This window comes from Carcharhinus amblyrhynchos, chromosome 26, assembly GCF_965287045.1.
Source record: "Carcharhinus amblyrhynchos chromosome 26, sCarAmb.v2.hapA, whole genome shotgun sequence".
Taxonomy (NCBI): Eukaryota; Metazoa; Chordata; class Chondrichthyes; order Carcharhiniformes; family Carcharhinidae; genus Carcharhinus; species Carcharhinus amblyrhynchos.
In genome coordinates this window covers 28017036-28036609 of record NC_137349.1, presented here as the reverse complement: position 1 = coordinate 28036609, position 19574 = coordinate 28017036, and the positions used below count along the sequence as shown (strand labels likewise).

At 40.5% G+C, this 19574-nt stretch overlaps 1 protein-coding gene across 1 annotated transcript in view; it reads right to left on the bottom strand.

The window, feature by feature from the left end:
• Positions 1-19574, bottom strand: part of LOC145358916 (la-related protein 6-like) — a 65321-nt gene that overhangs the window by 24064 nt on the left and 21683 nt on the right. Inside the window, exons 2-4 of the mRNA XM_080213291.1 lie at positions 19197-19263; positions 16280-16466; positions 6570-6724 (exon numbers count right to left, since the gene is read on the bottom strand). Of these exons, the coding sequence (XP_080069417.1) occupies positions 6570-6724; positions 16280-16466; positions 19197-19263 (409 nt within the window). The remainder of the gene's footprint in view (positions 1-6569; positions 6725-16279; positions 16467-19196; positions 19264-19574) is intronic.

The window sequence follows — 19574 nt, the reverse complement described above, 5'->3', positions numbered from 1 at the left end:
ATTTGAAGCCTGAGGCAAGCATAGGAGATTGGGCCCAATAGGCAGAGTGCATGCATTACAACTTCTGGGCTAATAATATTGAGGGAGTTGAAATGCAGAAAGTAATGCTGTTGACAACATACAGGGTTCCGAAAGTCAAATTTGTTATCATGTTAAATCGGAGTATCGAGTATAAAAGTTGGAGTGTTATGGTAAGGTTATATAAGGCATTGGTGAGGCCGAATTTAGAGTATTGTGTACAGTTTTGGTCACCTAGTTATAGGAAAGATATAAATAAGGTTGAAAGAGTGCAGAGAAGGTTCACGAAGATGTTGCCGGGACTTGAGAAGCTGAGTTACAGAGATTGAATAGGTTAGGACTTTATTCCCTGGAGTGTACAAGAATGAGGGGAGATTTGATGGAGGTGCATAAGATTTTGATGGATATAGATAGAGTGAATGCAAGCAGGCTTTTTCCACTGAGGCTAGGGGAGAAAAAAAAACAGAGGGCATGGGTTAAGGGTGAAAGGAGAAAAGTTTAAAGGGAATATTGGGGGGGCAGGGGTGCTTCTTCACACAGTGGTGGGAGTGTGGAATAAGCTGCCGGATAAAGTGGTAAATGCAGGGTCACTTTTAACATTTAAGAAAAACTTGGACAGGAACATGGATAAGTGGGACGTGGAGGGATATGGTCCAAGTGCAGGTCGGTGGGACTAGGCAAAAAAATGGTTTGGCACAGACAAGAAGGGCCAAAAGGCCTGTTTCTGAGCTGTAAATTTTCCATGGTTCTATCTGGATGTCCCAATTCAAAAACCTTTTAATGAATTAATAGACTTGGTAAAAGACTATTTTATGGTCTGAAGTCCTGTACTATACTCCACCAAAATGGCTTTAAAACAGCAGGGTGAATCCCTGGGTAATGTGTCAATGAATTTTTGACCAGGTTATGAAAATTGGCAGAGTACTGTGAATTCAGGCCGTTGCTGAATGACACATTGCGAGACAAATTGGTATGTGGAATTAACAACGTAACAGCTCATAAAAAATTATTGGCAGAACCCAACCTGGGTCTAAAGAAGATCATTCAGATAGTTCTATCCCTGGAAAACAGAGAAACAAACTCAGGAACCACAGAGGGCAACAAACAGTGGTGCCCTCCAATAGGGTGGCGGGCGGGGGGGGCGGCAGTGGCAGGTGGGGGTGTTGGTGTGCGGGGCGTGGTGGTGGGCACCTCGTGCAATGTTTATTCCACAACTGAGTATTTGTGTAGGTTAAAAAGAAAGAATCCATTACAATATTAGAACCCAAGTCACATCACAAGGCAGTGGTGGTCTTGAGACTGCCAGGATATATATTCCAGAAGGTTCTGGAGAATGGACTATTGCAAACATTGCAAAACATCACAACCAAGGCAAAATTATAGGGACAGGCAACATGCTTGCTGTTTAGGAAAGAGGTCAAGGCCAGTACCACAAGAAATAGAAGCAGGAGTAGGCCACCACCAGGTCCTTCAAGCCATTCAATATGATCATGGCTGATCTATGTCAGCCTCAGATCATTTTCTATGCCATTTCCCCATAATCCTTGATAGATCAAATACTTGATCTATCAAGTATTTAGCCACCTCCACTTTAAATACTTCTAATGATATCTACCACTGCTCATCCACAGACTGTATCTTTATCCACTTCACCTGAGACAACTCCTTCCTCATACCATTATAATTGCCTTTATTTAAGTTGATAACACAAGTTATTGATCTATGATGTTCACTCTCAAATTACAGACTCTATCTTGCAGGTATGCCCACTATTAGAAATGGGGACAATGCAACTAAACCATATCTCCATGACACAGACCATCCCAATAATAGTGGAGATGTTAGTAAATGATAACCCATTAAAAATGGAGATGGATACGGGGCTGTGTTCTCTGATTTGGGAGGTAGACCTACGATTGTCACTGAATTGATATTTGGTTCCTGAGTTTAGAAAACAGACGAGGCTAGCTACCTACATGGAGGAATCATTACAAATTAGGGCACCACAGTGACCCCAATGACTTACAGGCAGCTCAACTCCCACTCATCATTTGTGCGGGACAAGCACCTAGCCTTATGGGGAGAGATTGGCTCTAGCACATCAGACTGAGCTGGCTGGAGGTCTTCAGACTCTGCGTGGGGGGACTGTATGAAGTTATCAAAAAGTACCCTGAAGCTTTCAGTGAAGGACTCCAAGAATAAGGGGATCCAAAGCCAAGATATATCTTGACCCTGATGCTACACCTAAAGTGTTCGTGGGAAAATTTCCATATTCTCTGTTGGAAAAAGTGGAGGTGGAACCTGAATGCCTAGAAAATCTGAGTACAATAAGGCCCATACAATTTGCAGAGTGGGCCATGCCTGTTGTCCCTGTTATTAAGCTGTGTAGATTGGTCTGACTTTGGGTTTCTAAACTTGATTGATACAACATGCTAGACAAACAGGCAGCCAAGCGTTCTTTAAGATGGACATGAGCCTTCCCAAAAGTATGTGACAATTAATAAGCATAAAGGCCTATATGAGTACATTCACCTGCCCTTTGGGTTCTTACCCACATGCATCATTTTCCAACAGATCACAGAAAATATGCTCCAAGGATTATCCCAAATGGCAGTGTACCTCAATGACATCCTGGTAAGAAGTCCCACAACATCAGGTTAAAGTCCAACGTGTTTATAACGTCATTAGCTTTCAGGGCTCTGCCCCTTCGTCAGGTGAGTGGGGAGTTCAGAACCTTCTTACTGTGTTTATTCCAGTCCAATGCCGGCATCTCCACATCACGACATCCTGGTCACAGGGGCTTCAGAACAAGAACATCTGACCAACTTAGAGGTCTCGTGGAGATACTCAGAAGTTGAGGCATGCCTGAAAAATGTCTTCCAAACAAATGACATGACTTACTTAGGATCGGGTGGATGGCAAAGGCCTACATCCTCTGGAGGACAAGGTAAGGGGCATCAAGGAACACCATGGAGTTGAAATCCTTCCTGGGAATTGTAAATTATGGGAAATTTAGATGTGAAGAGATTGGATAAACTTGGATTGTTTTCACTGAAAAGTCAGAGGCTGAGGGCTGACCTGACTGAAGTCTATAAAGTTATGTGAAACATGGATAGAGTGGATAATCAAAGGCTTTTTCCCAGGATAGTAGAGTTGACTATAAGAGGACATAGGTTTAAACTGAGAGGTGGTAAGTTCAGGGCAGACGTGCAGGGAAGGTTTTTCACACAGGGTGATGGGGGGGGTGCCTGGAATGCACTGCCAATGGAGATGGTGGAAGTAGTTCAAGGTATATCTTGATAGACACATGAACAGGAGGCAACTGAAGGATAGACATCACATATCAGTGCAGGCTTATTGGGCCAAATGTCCTGTTCCTGTGCTATATTGTCCTTTTGTTCTTTTATTCTAATTTGGCATTCTGACTGGCCCCCTTGCATACCCTGCTACGGAAACACTGGTTTTGGGAGGCACCATAGGTGGAGACTTTCAGTAATGTTAAAATACAGCTTCTGTCATCTAACTAACTGGCCCAATTTGACTCCAAAAAGAACCCTGGCCTGACATGCAATGCTTCCCTTTACCAGCACACTATTTGAAAGATGGAACAGAAAAGCCTGTTGCAAATGTGTCCAGGACCCTTTCAGACACTGAACAGAGGTATTCCCAAATTGAAAGAGGGGTTGGCGGTTGTAATTGATGTTAAATGCAAAGTTCTATTGACAGTAGACACTTCATAACAGTAATTGACCATAAACCCTTGTTTGAGATTTTTTTAATGGTAATTTCATCTATTGTCTCCACCTGGATTCAGCAATGGACCTTATTACTGAAAGCTTATGAATCCTAGTAGAGCATCAACCTGTAACATGAATGCCCAATGCTGATGCACCGAGTTGTCTGCCATTGCCCACGTCTGGCTTCTTTACCAGCATTGGAAGAGGTCGTTATGACACTAGATTTTTGTGGAGACTGTGCCGGTGTCTGTAGTGCAAATCAAGGTCTGGACACAAAGGGACCCAATCCTATCTAAATTAAAATACATGATTCTGAATGGCAGATTCAGAGCAGAGGACAACCCTCAGATGAAATGAAACCCTATCTGATGAAGAAAGATGAGCTCAATGTTGAGGATGGTGTAATTATCCAGAGGCCCTGCGTAGTCATCTCTTGTAAGAAGTCTCACAACACCAGGTTAAAGTCCAACCAGTTTATCTGATAGTCAAATAAACTGGTTGGACTTTAACCTGGTGTTGTGAGACTTCTTACTGTGTTTACCCCAGTCCAATGCCGGCATCTCTACATATAGTTATCTCTTGCTCAGGGCAGTATCCAATACGTATGAATTTACACCATGGCCACCCTGAAGTATCAAAAATGATAATGCTTGCTAGGAGCTATGTATGGTGGCCCAGCTTTGATTCAGACATTACAGACTTGATCAGGCAGTGAGTTTCATGTCAGGAGAATCAAACCACCACAAATCACCAACCCCCCCCACCTCCCCAAATCCACCTTCAGCCTGCCTACATCCAGGGAGTGGTCTGGCAGGCCTTGGGTGTGAGTGCATGTGAACTTTGCTGGGTCTTTTTATGGGTTCAATGTTTTTGATCATGGTGGGCACATGGTTAGAGGTACATTGCATGAGTTCCACCATCTCCCATACAATGATTGAGAAATTACAACAGAGCTTCTGCATGCATGGGATACCTGTTTTCTGATCCACAAGTAAAACCCCTCCAGACAACAATCCCTCATAGATGTTTAATTATCAATATCCAGTAATAGCCCTAAGGCAAAGCCTTTGTCACTTTAGTGAGGCATGACCTCTCACTCCTCCCTTTCACTCCTTGGTGAAAATCTAAAATTTCAGAACAGGACTGCTTTTTGAAGCCTTAAAACTTATCTGGCTTAACTGAATGGCTGACTCAAACTGCGCATATGAAATAGGAGCAGAAGTAAGCCATTCAGCTCTTCAAGCATTCAATAGTTTATTGCTGATGCTCCATTGCTTTGTTGAGCTCCAGATTCCCATCTAACCCCCGCCCCCCCCGGTAACCTTTGATTCTTTTAGGCAAAGGAATCAATCTACTTGCACCTCAAAAAATATTCCTACTTGCACTTCTGCTCCTGGCCCAAAGCTGTCTCCAACAGGTCTCTCTCGCGTAGTCAATCCCTAAGTTCTCAATATTGCTCCTTAAATATCCATTTTACCTTTAATCTATGATTCCATTGTTCTTTGCACTCCTTTGAACTTAACATTTCCAAGCTATAAAAAAATCTTTCGTATGGCTCCAACTTTCAGGTCAAATAAAATGTAATAACCTTCCCTTACTTAATTGTGAAACATTTGTAATCTGCAAATGCCTCTTACTACCCTTAAAATTTAACTTCTGAAAACAGTTTAGTTTTAGAAATTTGTATTATTTACTTGACCAGGCATGTCTCCTTATAAATGCATGCATCTAGCACCTTTTGTCCTTTCCTACAAATCTCCTAGACAAAAGCTCTCTCTTAATCTCTTCCTAGTTTAATGAAATCATTTATACACCTACACACAGCTTTCTTTACACAATAACACAACTTTTCCCAAAATTAAAACAAAACATTCATTCTTTTAAAGGCCATTGGATTCCTGGTGCAGGTAGCGTCTTGGGCAAGCAGGATTTGGGTATATTAAGGAATGGGGATATTTGAAGGGAGGTGAGTTCAATCAGCAAAGGACAGCCCCTGAAGAGTGGACATCACCCCACTGCCCTTTAAACATTTAAGTGAAAAAATTGGGATGTCAGCCCCTGACCAGCAACCCATGACAAACACTTAATAATGTGAGCAATGTATTATCAGGCTAATTGGCTTGATAACAAGCCTAATTCACCATTAATTATTAATTGAAGTACGAATGGTACACTGTCAGTTTAGGTGCTCACCTGCCCCAAGTAGATCTTGGGGCTGAGGTCAGGAGTGAGTGGGAAGCCAAGCCTATTTTACTTGCTCCCCTCCTTGCAGATAATATGCCAGTCTGTGGCATGTAAAAATTCAGACCTGAATTAGAGTTGTTACAAAAAAAGCAGTTTAATGTAATTGGGTAAAAAATAGTTAAAGCGTGAAGTTGGTTTAACCATATTTCAAATGGTTTTAAAACATGAAAAGGTGACCTGCCAATAAAACCATTGGTTCTTGAGTTTGTGTCCTTTCACAGTAACTTCATTTTAGAACATGTGTTAATAAATAAACGTTAGGTAAATTTGCTGGAAGGAAACAGAACTTTCTAATTAGCCTTGTGTTCCCATTAATAGCATGTATAAAAGAGCTTTGGAGAATCCAACAAGCATATTTGGGTCCCATTAAATGAGATTGCAGATTAAATGTTATGAATGTCCTCCACTCATCTCACTTCGTGGATTTACCATTATGTACTCTAACATTCTTCACAATACATAAATAAAACACATCTTCAGCATATGTTGCTAAAATGGGTATAAAGTTGCATAAATTAATTCCTGAAGAGAAAAGTAAAATCTAAGGTGAAAAGATGCTGCTGAACATACCTATACGTGGGGTTTACCACAATTGCTTTGAAAATGTAAAAGCCATTGCGCTTTGCAAACACGATTCGGTTGTTCATGCCTTCCCCCATAATTTGATATTCAGAAGACATAGGTGCAGTTGGTGGTGGACCAGGTTTTTGACAACTACGGAAATTCTTCAAAGTGAAAACAAAGAAATATATTCAGTATCAAAAACAACAATGCTGGTGATCTACAAGAAAGTATTTGAAGGACTTATATCATGCCTCACAAAAACAATCAGTAATCAACATATTTAAAGCATTGAATGGAGCTAAAGCAGAACTGCAGTGTGTAAGTGTAAGTGACAACAAGTAATTGATTATTCTTGTCAGTTAACCTCACAGTAATTTTGTGAGGACAGAAGATGTGTTAACAAGAAAGTTCACACATGTAACAAGGAAAAGATCAAAAGATACTAAATTCTATCCAGTTCCTCGGATGCCTCGGAAACCTGGACAATAAATAAAGGTCTGCAGAAGAAAATGGAGGCCTTTGAAACGTGGATGTTAAGACATGTTAAAAATTCAATGTGTAGATTATAACCAACGAAGAGTTAATTGAAATAGCAAGAGTGAAAAGAACTCTAAAATGTGATATCCAGAAAAGAAAGTCAGTATTTTGGCTATTTGAATGGAGCTGAAAAGCTAAAGAGATCGCTTCCAGAGGGTAATGTGTAAAGCAGCAAAAAGAGTGGGTTGATCTTGGGCATAGTTAGATAACAGATATCACAGAACGGTAACAGGAAAGTAGAGAGAGTCTAATAACGCAGCACTACAAGTGAATATTGTACTTAAGAATGGCAGGGAATTGTACATGTCTTTAATGAATAGTAGTCATAAGAACATAAGAACATAAGAAATAGGAGCAGGAGTAGGCCATCTAGCCCTTCGAGCCTGCCCCACCATTCAATAAGATCATGGCTGATCTGTCGCTACTCAGTTCCACTTTCCCGCCCTCTCCCCATAACCCTTAATCCCCTCTCTTATCAAAAACCCATCAAGCCGCGTCTTAAAAATATTTAGCGAGGCAGCCTCCACCGCTTCAACGGGCAGAGAATTCCAGAGATTCACCACCCTTTGAGTGAGGAAGTTCCTCCTCAACTCCGTTCTAAACCGCCCCCCTTTATCTTGAGGCTGTGCCCCCTAGTTCTACTGTATTTTTTGAGCGGGAAGAGTCTCTCCACCTCTATCCTATCCATCCCATTCATCATCTTATACGTCTCAATGAGATCTCCCCTCATTCTTCTAAACTCTAACGAGTACAAGCCCAGTTTATTCAGCCTCTCCTCATAGCTCAACCCCCTCAACTCCAGTATCAGCCTAGTAAACCTCCTCTGCACTCCCTCCAAGGCCAAAATATCCTTGCGCAGGTGCAGCGCCCAAAACTGCACACAGTACTCCAGCTGCGGCCTCACCAATGCCCTATACAGCTGCAGCAAGACCTCCCTACTTTTATATTCAATCCCCCTCGCTATGAAGGCCAGCATCCCATTCGCCTTCCTGACCACCTGCAAGCTGGGTTTTTGCGACTCATGCACAAGGACCCCGAGGTCCCTCTGCACCATCGCCTGCTGCAGTTTTTTGCCACGTAAGTAATAGTCCTTCCTACCATTCTTCCTACCAAAGTGGACCACCTCACACTTGCCAACATTAAATTCCATTTGCCATTTCCTGGCCCATTCGCCCAGCCTATCTAGATCCTTCTGCAGACTCTCCACACCCTCCGCACAATTCGCCGTTCCCCAAATCTTGGTGTCATCAGCAAATTTCGACACCCTACACTCGGTTCCCTCCTCCAGATCATCTATATAAATGGTAAAAAGCTGAGGCCCCAGCATCGACCCCTGGGGCACTCCACTAGTCACCATCTGCCAATCCAAATAGCACCCACTGACCCCCACTCTCTGCCTCCTATTTGACAACCAATCCTCTATCCACGCTAACACCCTACCCCCAACTCCATGTCCCTCGACCTTCTGCAATAACCTCTTGTGAGGTACTTTGTCAAACGCCTTCTGAAAATCTAGAAAGACCACATCCACCGGCTCTCCTCTATCCACCGCCCTAGACACATCCTCATAGAACTCCAGTAAATTTGTCAGACACGACTTCCCTTTAATGAAACCGTGCTGCGTCTGCTCTATCAAGCAATTCCCTTCAAGATGCCTCGCAATTTCCTCCTTAATGACAGATTCTAACATTTTACCTACCACAGACGTTAAACTGACCGGCCTATAATTCCCTGCCTTTTGCCTGGCACCCTTCTTAAACAACGGCGTAACATTAGCCGTTTTCCAATCATCCGGCACTTCCCCGGAATCCAGCGACGTCTGGAAAATAACCACCAAGGCATCCACTATCACCTCCGCCATTTCTTTCAGAACCCTCGGATGCATTCCATCCGGTCCTGGAGACTTGTCCACACTTCAACATATTCTTTCTAGTTAAGGAATATACTTTGCAGGTTGAACAACACCAGGTTCGTATAAGAAATATTCTTCTTCCTTTTTCTATACGTACACCTATAATCATTGTGCACACCTTGCAAACTAGCACTGACTGTTTTGGGCCCCAATGGATGTCCAGGAGGCGAGTTCAGTGGCCATTTGTCCCTCTGCCAGGCCTCAGAGGAGGAATCTGTGGATTGGGTGGACTCTGGCTCAGACTGAGAGCAAGGGGTTGACTTTGTCCCTCTCTAAGAAGTGTCAAACACCAGGTTAAAGTCCAACAGCTTTATTTGATAGCAAAAGCCATTAGCTTTCGGAGCACTGCTCCTTCGTCAGGTAAATGGGAGTTCTGTTCACAAACAGGACATATAAAGACACCAACTTGATTTACAAAATAATGGTTGGAATGCAAGTCTTTACAGGTAATCAAGTCTTAATTGTACAGACAATGTGAGTGGAGAGAGGGTTAAGCACAGGTTAAAGAGATGTGTATTGTTTCCAGCCAGGACAGTTGGTGAGAATTTGCAAGCCCAGGCAAGTCATGGGAGTTATAGATAGTGTGACATGAACCCAAGATCCCGGTTGAGGCAGTCCTCGTGTGCGGAACTTGGCTATTAGTCTCTGCTCAGCGACTCTGTCATGTGTCGTGAAGGCTGCCTTGGAGAATGCTTACCCAAAGATCAGAGGCTGAATGCCCATGACTGCTGAAGTGTTCCCCAACAGGAAGAAAACACTCTCTCACTTGGTGATTGTCAAGCGGTGTTCATGCAGATACTACGACAATGGATGAATGGTCTCCCTAATGTACTATGCCTTGGGACATCTTTTCCTGCAGCGTATCAGGTAGACGCTTCTTTGTCACACTCTGCCAGAGTGGGAGTGTGTGGTTGGACTGCCCCTTCTAGCTCTGGCAGACCTGAAGATCACCCTGGCATGATGATTTCAGGCAGTCCTGTGATCAATATCTGCATTCCCATCTGTCAGCTGTGCAAATTCTGAAGTAGCCAGGTAACTTTAACCTCCATTCCTCACAGTCACCCTACAGGATTTTAAATCATTGTAGCAGTCCATTCTGGAGCAAAGATTTTCCCTTCCCCCTATCAGAAGCTGCAGGTGAGAGCAGACACTTTAAGTCCTCTGACATAAAGCAGATTTGCACAAAAAACTGATCTGACACTGTTTTCACACTCATCCTGGACTTGGAATTTTTTACATAAGAAATAGGAGCAGGAGTAGGCCATCTAGCCCTTCGAGCCTGCCCCGCCATTCAATAAGATCATGGCTGATCTGTTGTGGCTCAGTTCCACCTTCCTGCCCTCTCCCCATAACCCTTAATCCCCTCTTATCAAAAACCCATCAACCCGCGTCTTAAAAATATTTAGCGAGGCAGCCTCCACCACTTCAACGGGCAGAGAATGCCAGAGATTCACCACCCTTTGAGTGAAGAAGTTCCTCCTCAACTCCGTTCTAAACCGCCCCACCTTTATCTTGAGGCTGTGCCCCCTAGTCCTACTGTCTTTTTTGAGCGGGAAGAGTCTCTCCACCTCTATCCTATCCATCCTATTCATCATCTTATACGTCTCAATGAGATCTCCCCTCATTCTTCTAAACTCTAACGAGTACAAGCCTAGTTTATTCAGCCTCTCCTCATAGCTCAACCCCCTCAACTCCGGTATCAGCCTAGTAAACCTCCTCTGCACTCCCTCCAAGGCCAAAATATCTTTGCGCAGGTGCGGCGCCCAAAACTGCACACAGTACTCCAGCTGCAGCCTCACCAATGCTTTTCCTAAGATTACCCTCAGAGTTCACCTTCGTCTCTGCTCCCCACCAATATAATACCAGAATTGATTTTTTTCATGCCAAAAATAGTATTATATTCAGTGGTTTCCTGCCGTATAAGTAGTGTTGTGATCTCTGTTCATGCTCCTATCTTTCTACAATTTTCGCCCAAGGGGATATTTGCAATCTAGATTATGGAGATTTAATGCATCTCTGCTTAAAGATCATAACTTTATTTCTTATTTCTAGTCCAAATTTCTTTAAGAAATCAGCTCCTTTGATCCTGTGGGAGACTTGCAAAGCTTTTGCAAGAGGAGTGATCATTTTGTACATAGTCAAAGCATAAAATGCTAGAGTAACAGCACCAGCTAGAAGTAAATTAGGCCGAAACAGAAATTGACAAGAATCCTAGCCATTTAGTGCTGAAAGAAACTAAGGCGATCCGAGCAGCACTGTTTGACTCAACATGCTGAAAGGATTATAAAATTTGCAAAACAAAAATTGAGTTTGGAAATAAATCAAATAGATAGTAAGCTCTCCTTACTAAGAAAGTGAACTCTGACTATTTCATCTGTATTGGATTCAAAGGGTATTAGGGTGCTTAAGACAGAGGATATTAAAACATTTAAAAGCTTTTATATCAATTTATGTCTGGAGATGCATTACTGCAAATGAAATGATTTTTTTTTTTCTCCTCTTTTGAACACCCAACAATTCTTGAAGACCAAAAATTACATGGTCCTATTTTAAACAGGAAATGTTATCTGGCAAGGCTCTGGGACCTGGGATACTTTGGAAGTGAATTTTAAAAGGAATTTAAAGACATGTTAATTGGGCCTTTAATTGTTACATATAACCATTCATTTCGAGCAGGATAATTGCCTCAGTCACTTAGAAGGGAATATTTCTTTAATTTTGAAGACAGGCAAGAATTCACAGGAATGTGCATCCTGTAGACAAGTCTCACTTTTTAAATGTAGATTTGAAATTACTATCTAAAATACTGACAGAAAAAAATTCAGAAAAAAATCTTCTCTTGATTATTCAGAGTGATCAGATAGGGTTTATCAGAGGCTAAGATCCATGTAACAATATCAAGAGATTATGAAGTATCATTCAGATTTCTCAAAAACAAGTGACAGACAGCTTGGTGATTTCATTTGGATACAGCGAAAGCATCTGATCAAGTGGAATTGAACCATTTATTCAATATGCTGCAAAATTGGGGTGGGAGGTTTTAAGTGGATACACGTTGTTATGTATTTTAAAAGGCTGCTTTAAAAGCTGATCATGTGATTTGATGTCATTTAGATCTTGCAGAGCCTTCTGTTTTGCATTTTTTCGTATTCTGATGCGGAGCAGAGAACAACTTTCAATAAAATCTGTTGTGTGTTTGAATGAACATGTGCAAACCAAGTCTTTTTCTTTTTCTGTTAAATCCCTAATATAGTTATGATATTACTGAAGTGCTTTATAGAAGCCCAGTTGCAGCCTTTCGCATTAACAATTTGTAGGTCTAATTATCTTAGTCTTCAGTGGAGAGCTAGGCAGGGTTGACAACTATCCCTGCTATTATTTGCAATAGCTATTGAACCCTTAGCTGAAAGCAATTGGATATAACCCTTCAGTATTTCACTTGGCTCGTAGCAGAAAGCAGCATAAGATTACATCATATATTCAGTTAATATTATTATTTTTGCCTAAGCCAGAAATCTCCTTCTTTGCTATTATTGACATCATGGGTCAGTTTTTGTTCTTTCTGGGATTGTTGAATAAGTTTTGCTCAGTCTGAAGCTATGCTATTGGGAACACCTCCTGTTGCTCCCTTTCCCTACAAATGGTTCCCTTCAGGGTTTACTTATTTGGGTATTTCTATTACCCCCACATTATGTCAGTTGTGTAAGGCAAACTTTACCCTCTTCCTTGCATAGAAAAGTGGGATCTACATCGCTGGTCCTTTGTACCTATATCATGCCAGGGCAGGATATTACTGATTTAAGATGAATGTGTTATCTAAGTTGCTTTATAGGTACCAATTTTATTTTCTAAAGTCCTGAAGGAGATTAATGGGGGGATTTAGCTTTCTTGCATGGAACAAAAAGAGACCTTGTTGAAACTTGGTCAAATTACTATTTCCAAGTTCAAAAGCCTTGGTGTAGTGAATTTAAAATTTTATCAGCTGGCTTCTCATCTTAGATTTATACAACAATCGATAAGAGGAAACCCACTTCCATTTTGTTCAATATTGAAGCTGAATGAGACCCATGAGCCTGGGCATTTGGAGTATGAGCTCCCTGCTTGAGGTCATCATTGCATGCCCAATCAGGGAGCCTCACCTGTATATAAATATGGGAATATGTGCTCACTTACCCTCCTGATTTGAACTCTACCTGAAATGGAGTTTGTAAATAAAGGGAATCTAGTTAAGGGACACCAGTCTCTGAGGAGTTATTTCAGTTGTCTCCTGGAATACTCTTTACAAACTCTACTGATTAAGACTGTACTGGACAAATGTGAGAATTCAATAATCAGTAATATTCTGAAAGCATGGAAGATGGCCCGTGACTTGCAGAGAAAATCTATGTTGGCATTTGCCCTCTCTCCCAAACCGGGTAACTCAGATTTTCCTCCAAGTCTCATGGACCATGATTTTGACATTTGGAAGGATAGGGCTCTCATGAGTGGGGACCTGTTTAGAAAGGCCTCCTTGTTATCTTTGAGCAACTGTCAATGTGATATCCTAATTTTTTTTTAAGATTCTTATAAATTAGAGACTTTATTCTTAATAAAAATCTTTATACCAGTGTTTCCCTGGTGGGAAAGAAATCTTACTTTCCACAGAACCAAACTGATTAATTAGTACATTTTATGACATGTTATGCTCTAAATCCAATACTTGGGACTTGAGGAAAGGCCTTGTGGTGAATATTGATGAGATCTGGGGCTTTATTTGGGAGAATGCAAACAAAATCTTGGCCTGTGATAGAACGAAGGAGTCTTGACTAAAAATTTTACACTGTCTGCATATCACACCAAACTTAAGACACAAGATGAACCCCCACGTAAACTTGGTAATAGGGGACCATATTCACTGAGTCTGGTCTTGTGTCAAGATTAAAAATTACTGGTTGGACATACTTAAAGAGCTGGAGAAAATATATATGATATGACTTTGGGCATGGATCCTATGTTTTTTTTTCTGGATGCCCCAGAATCAATGGATAATTGCTGTCAATAAGAAAAGGTTGTATACTGTGCTAAAATTTGCAGCATGGAAAAATATTTTATGCTCTTGAATTAACAATAAGTCACCGTCTGTACAGAATTGGCACAAAATTATTATGGAATGTATCCCAATGGAATTTCTAACTTGTATATTTCAATCTAAGTCAGGCTTATTCCAAAAGATACGGGGGTACCTATTTTAGGTTCCATAATGTTAGATTTATTCTTGCAATGCTTTCTGTAGAGAATGCAGTACTGTCTCTAACAAAATGTAGTGAGGGTGTATGCTGCTTTTTCATTTCTTTATAGCATTTGTCTTTTTTCTCCCCACCTTGTTACTCTTTTACTTTTATGTGGATGCGCCAGGTTAGATGAACCTAAATAATGCTGTACTGTATTAGTCTTCAGAGTATATTGTTTTGTTTATAAAATATTAAAAATTTGACTCAAATTTAAGTGCCCCACTACAATATCATATTTGAATCTTGTGTGTCTGACAATGCTTGGCCCATTCCAAAATCTGTCATTTATTGATAATACTATACAGTTTATTTATGACTAAACTGTAGCATTAAACTAAAATCCATATAGCATTCTTTCCCTTTTTATCATGAACGTATTGTCCTAATACTAATGTCTTTTATTTTGCACATAAATTCTTGAATCTGTCATTTCAATGGGAGACAATGAATACATTTTTCCTTAAACATTTGTGTGCTAAACAGGAAGTTTACTTTTCACAATAATTCTTGGCAGTTTTTTGATCTATGGTTTCAATAAAATTGCAGCTTATAATGCTCATCTATGAATATTTAATAAATGCAAATCATATTTCTGTTGGCATTATTCGATACAAATTTCTGTCAAGGGAGAGATATTTCGTATATATGTATAATAGAGTTGGAAAGCCATTTCAGGAGGAATGCCATATAAATGGGCAAGAAAAGAAAGTGGAAGAACAACAGCACAAATGAAGGTAAACAAATAGATAGGGTACTAATGAATTAATATAAGAGATTGATTGATTAGTCAAAAGTTGGAGAGTGTAGTGCAGGGAATTGGAAGAACAACAACAAAAAAAGGATAATTTTCTCAAAATGAAATTGACTTGAGGGAGGAGCGATAAGTAAGCACAAAGCAAAATTGATAGATGGTGTGCTGCTTATGTAACCTGAAAAAGTAAATAGATGGAAACAGTACATTTAAGACATGTACGATGCAGACGGCAACCAATAGAACTAGAAACAGAGAAGATCAATGAAATATTTAGAGCTATAAAAGAGCTGAGTCCAGAAAAAACAGATGTGATGGAACACCTGCATAAATGATGAAAGAAGGCAACAAGAAAGTGAATTAACCTGTGTAAGGAAATGTACACTATGGTCTGAAGATTTTTGAGGAGGATAATGGTATCACTGGGGAAGAGGTAAATTACCATGAAATGTGAAGTGTGCCACATGATTACACATGGTATTGTTGATGATCCTAACAAATAGATTAGAAGCCAGAGCAAGACATTACATCAGCTGTGATCAGTTCGGTGTTAGGTAGGATTGTGGAACTTGTGATGCTAGCAATGATGAGAATGTGAAGTGAAAGAAACATAGAATATCAGCAAGAAATGTACACCTGCTTTGTGATTATGAAAAGCTTTCGGCTGGGGGAACTGGCAAAAGCTATTAAATGCTGAAGGCAATCAGAGTTGATTGGTGAGATAAAAGAATGATTGTAGTTCTGTACTTGGGACAGACTGCTACAAAGAGAATAGTATTGGGTGAAATTGCAATTGGATTTGTTGATGAAACAAAGTTGTTTACTATCAGAATTGCATTGCTTTTTAAAATCTACGTGGAAGCCGCGATAAAAGAACCACTAGATGAAGTACAAAAGATGTCAAAGTAAAAGATCAATTGTGAAGATTGAAATTTGCAGACAGCCAGGCCTTTGGCTAGTACAACAAAAGATCTACAGATGTATTAGATAAAACGAATGAGGTGGTGAAAAGTTACGGAATGAAAATTTAATATAACCAAAAGTGGTGAAGATTTAAAGAGATAATGGTGGCAAAGCTGATGTCAAAATAATTGGTCAACTGCTAGAATGGATATCAAAATTTAAGGGAAAGATAATTACTGTCATAAAGAAATCGGAGCTTTATTATCATTTACCAAAATTAATTACCATTGCTAGCAGCAAATTACGTAGTTTGGGAAAATAATTCAGCATATAGCTTAGCTACCTTATAATTCCAAGCAGTGTGAGGATCAGGCTTAGTCTGTTTCCTTAACATAGATGTCCAGTTTTGAGCTTCTGACAGACAATTAACGTCACTCAAATGGAGTTCATAGTTATAATCGTATATCCCGTTCACTTCAAACATTACATAATGCACTTTAACATCCTCTGCATAATTACTGTTGTACCACCTGGAACATGATAAAAAAGAAGTGAACAAACATCACAATCTGGTCAAGATTGCAGGCGAACTCTCTGACCTTCAATACTGCAGCCTAAGCACAGCATTGAACTGTCAACCCAAATTACATATTCAAGTATTGAAATACGACATAAACCTGTAACTTAATTATTCAATGGCAAACATGTGACCAAATGAGTCAAGGGTTGATATCCCACTGAAATCTCACTGCAGAAGGTCATACATTTAGAGCAATCAACAATCTGATGGATTTACAATATGTAAATATTGTTCAATACGTCCCCGCGCCCGCCATTGGCAAGATGCCCAGAATAATTGTCATCTATTGTATAACTTCACTTTGAAAAGGGGCATCAAAAGCAATTATGTTCAGTTAAGTTTTCTTTCCACAATTAATGGGTGCTGCTGTACATTAATTACATAGCTGGCCATAAATGTGCAATATTAAATCTGGTTAAAATTATGTTTTTTCAGTTTGATCCTCAAGTTGGCTATTCTAACAGTGGGATTCTCCTCACAATACAGAGGTACTAATATTGAATTCTGTCTGGTGATTCTGGGATTGCATAGTGTCACACTTGAAACATAAGTATGTCTTTTTTACTTCAAGTCCTATTTCAATTTATTAACTAACTTCTAATTGAAATTTGTAGCTGTTAAGATGAATAATTCTTCCTCATTTTCACTGCCTATACTTTGTGGGAAATATAATGCAAATTTTGATCCATAAGTGTAAATCAACAGATGTCGTTATACACAACTTATAGTAATTCATAGTGAATCCTGAACCTTGTGGTGATACTGTTCTTTTTAAGAAATGCGTTTGTGTAAAATTCTTCTGTTTTTTATATGGTGTTGATTTGTCTGCACCAGACAGGTCACATGCTAAGAATGCAGGCTAATGATTGATGTTAGCTCAGGATATGTTTGTTTTAATTTGAATTAATGCATTTTTGGTTTTTTTTCCCCTGGAGTTTGAGTAGGATTTTGATTCAGTTGATTGACAGAGGTAGCCATGTAAATGGACAAGCTAAGCTTACAGGGAGAACTTGCAGTCCTCTTTTATTTTAACTGTGTGTGTGTGTGTGTGTGTGTGTGTGTGTGTGTGTGTGTGTGTGTGTGTGTGTGTGCTGTCTGTTTCTCTCTCTCTGTCTCTCTCTAGACATAAGAAATAGGAGCAGAAGTAGGCCATCTAGCCCTTCGAGCCTGCCCCGCCATTCAATAAGATCATGGCTGATCTGTCGTGGCTCAGTTCCACATTCCTGCCCTCTCCCCATAACCCTTAATCCCCTCGCTTATCAAAAACCCATCAACCCGCGTCTTAAAAATATTTAGCGAGGCAGCCTCCACCACCTCAACGGGCAGAGAATTCCAGAGATTCACCACCCTTTGAATGAAGAAGTTCCTCCTCAACTCCGTTCTAAACCGCCCCCCCCCCCCCTTTATCTTGAGGCTGTGCCCCCTAGTTCTACTGTCCTTTCTGAGAGGGAAGAGTCTCTCCACCTCTATCCTATCCATCCCATTCATCATCTTATACGTCTCAATGAGATCTCCCCTCATTCTTCTAAACAACGAGTACAAGCCTAGTTTATTCAGCCTCTCCTCATAGCTTAACCCCCTCAACTCCGGCATCAGCCTAGTAAACCTCCTCTGCACTCCCTCCAAGGCCAAAATATCCTTGCGTAAGTACGGCGACCAAAACTGCACACAGTACTCCAGCTGCGGCCTCACCAATGCCCTATACAGCCGCAGCAAGACCTCCCTACTTTTATATTCAATCCCCCTCGCTATGAAGGCCAGCATCCCATTCGCCTTCTTGACCACCTGCTGCACCTGCAGGCTGGGTTTTTGCGACTCATGCACAAGGACCCCGAGGTCCCTCTGCACCATCACCTGCTGCAGTTTTTTGCCACGTAAGTAATAGTCCTTCCTACCAAAGTGGACCACCTCGCACTTGCCAACATTAAATTCCATTTGCCATACGCTCAAAAGGTTCTAGGCCTGTTAACCAGTACAAACACAAACTCTTCGAAATCAGTTAGTGACGTAAAAGTTTAAGTCTATAAGAGAAATATTGCTTGAATTGGAACTAATAGAGTGTTAGTAGTTAAGAATTGTATCTTGCCATGTTTAAGTATTTCAACTAGCAGAAGTTAAGCTAATTCATTTGTTATAGCTATACTGTATGTTAATTTTTTTTGATTAAAATCTTCCTTGTGTTTCAATAGAATCACACACTAGTGCCAGAAAAAAAAAATAGCTGTTGGTGTTTAGTCAAGCTTCATAACATATTTTGGGGTTTCTGCTCTGTTCCCCTGACAACCTCAACAGCATTTTTGAGTGTATATTCTCAAACTCTCCCACTTGTCCTCACCACCCCAATTCAATAATTTTCTCTTTTTTGTGGCGCTCTTACATTGAGGAATTGTTCCACAAAAATGTGGAACCAGACTTTTGACACAGTGGAGAAACTTGCTATGGTGACAATAATAAAAATAATCAAAATTCTTCCTACAAACATGCACTTACTATCTTAGCAGTGGTGGAATTGGGGGCAAGTTAATTCTGTGCATGCACATTTTATGGAGGCATTTAAATCATCAGCTGCTCCACTGAAATGGGACTTTCATTGAACAGGAGTGTGAAACTAAAAGTGTGCAGATTAGACCAGGTAAGAACAAGTCTGAACTTATTGAATTCATCTGGATAGTCAGGATACCACTTTGGAGAGGCTAGGTACCCCTTTGGATCTGGTCCCATCACACCTTTGGTGGAGGTCAGGTATCCTTTATTATAAGTAGGTAAAAATGAACGTAAGTATATGAATTCATCACTACAAAGCTCATTGGAACTGTAAATAAACCCGCCAAAATCAACTATCCAAACTGTCAGAAGCGCCTCTCATAGGAACCTGTCAAAGCAAGTTGTCAAGGCATTTCAAAGCCTTGCCCTTTTAAATCTCTGGGAAAAATAACCTGGAGTATGGGGAAAAAATGATTGCTATTGCACTCTGTCCTTTGGCATAAAGAATGCTGCATAACTGATTTCACAACCAAAAAGATGCCTACCATTTCAGCTTGATTGGATCTAGTGGGTA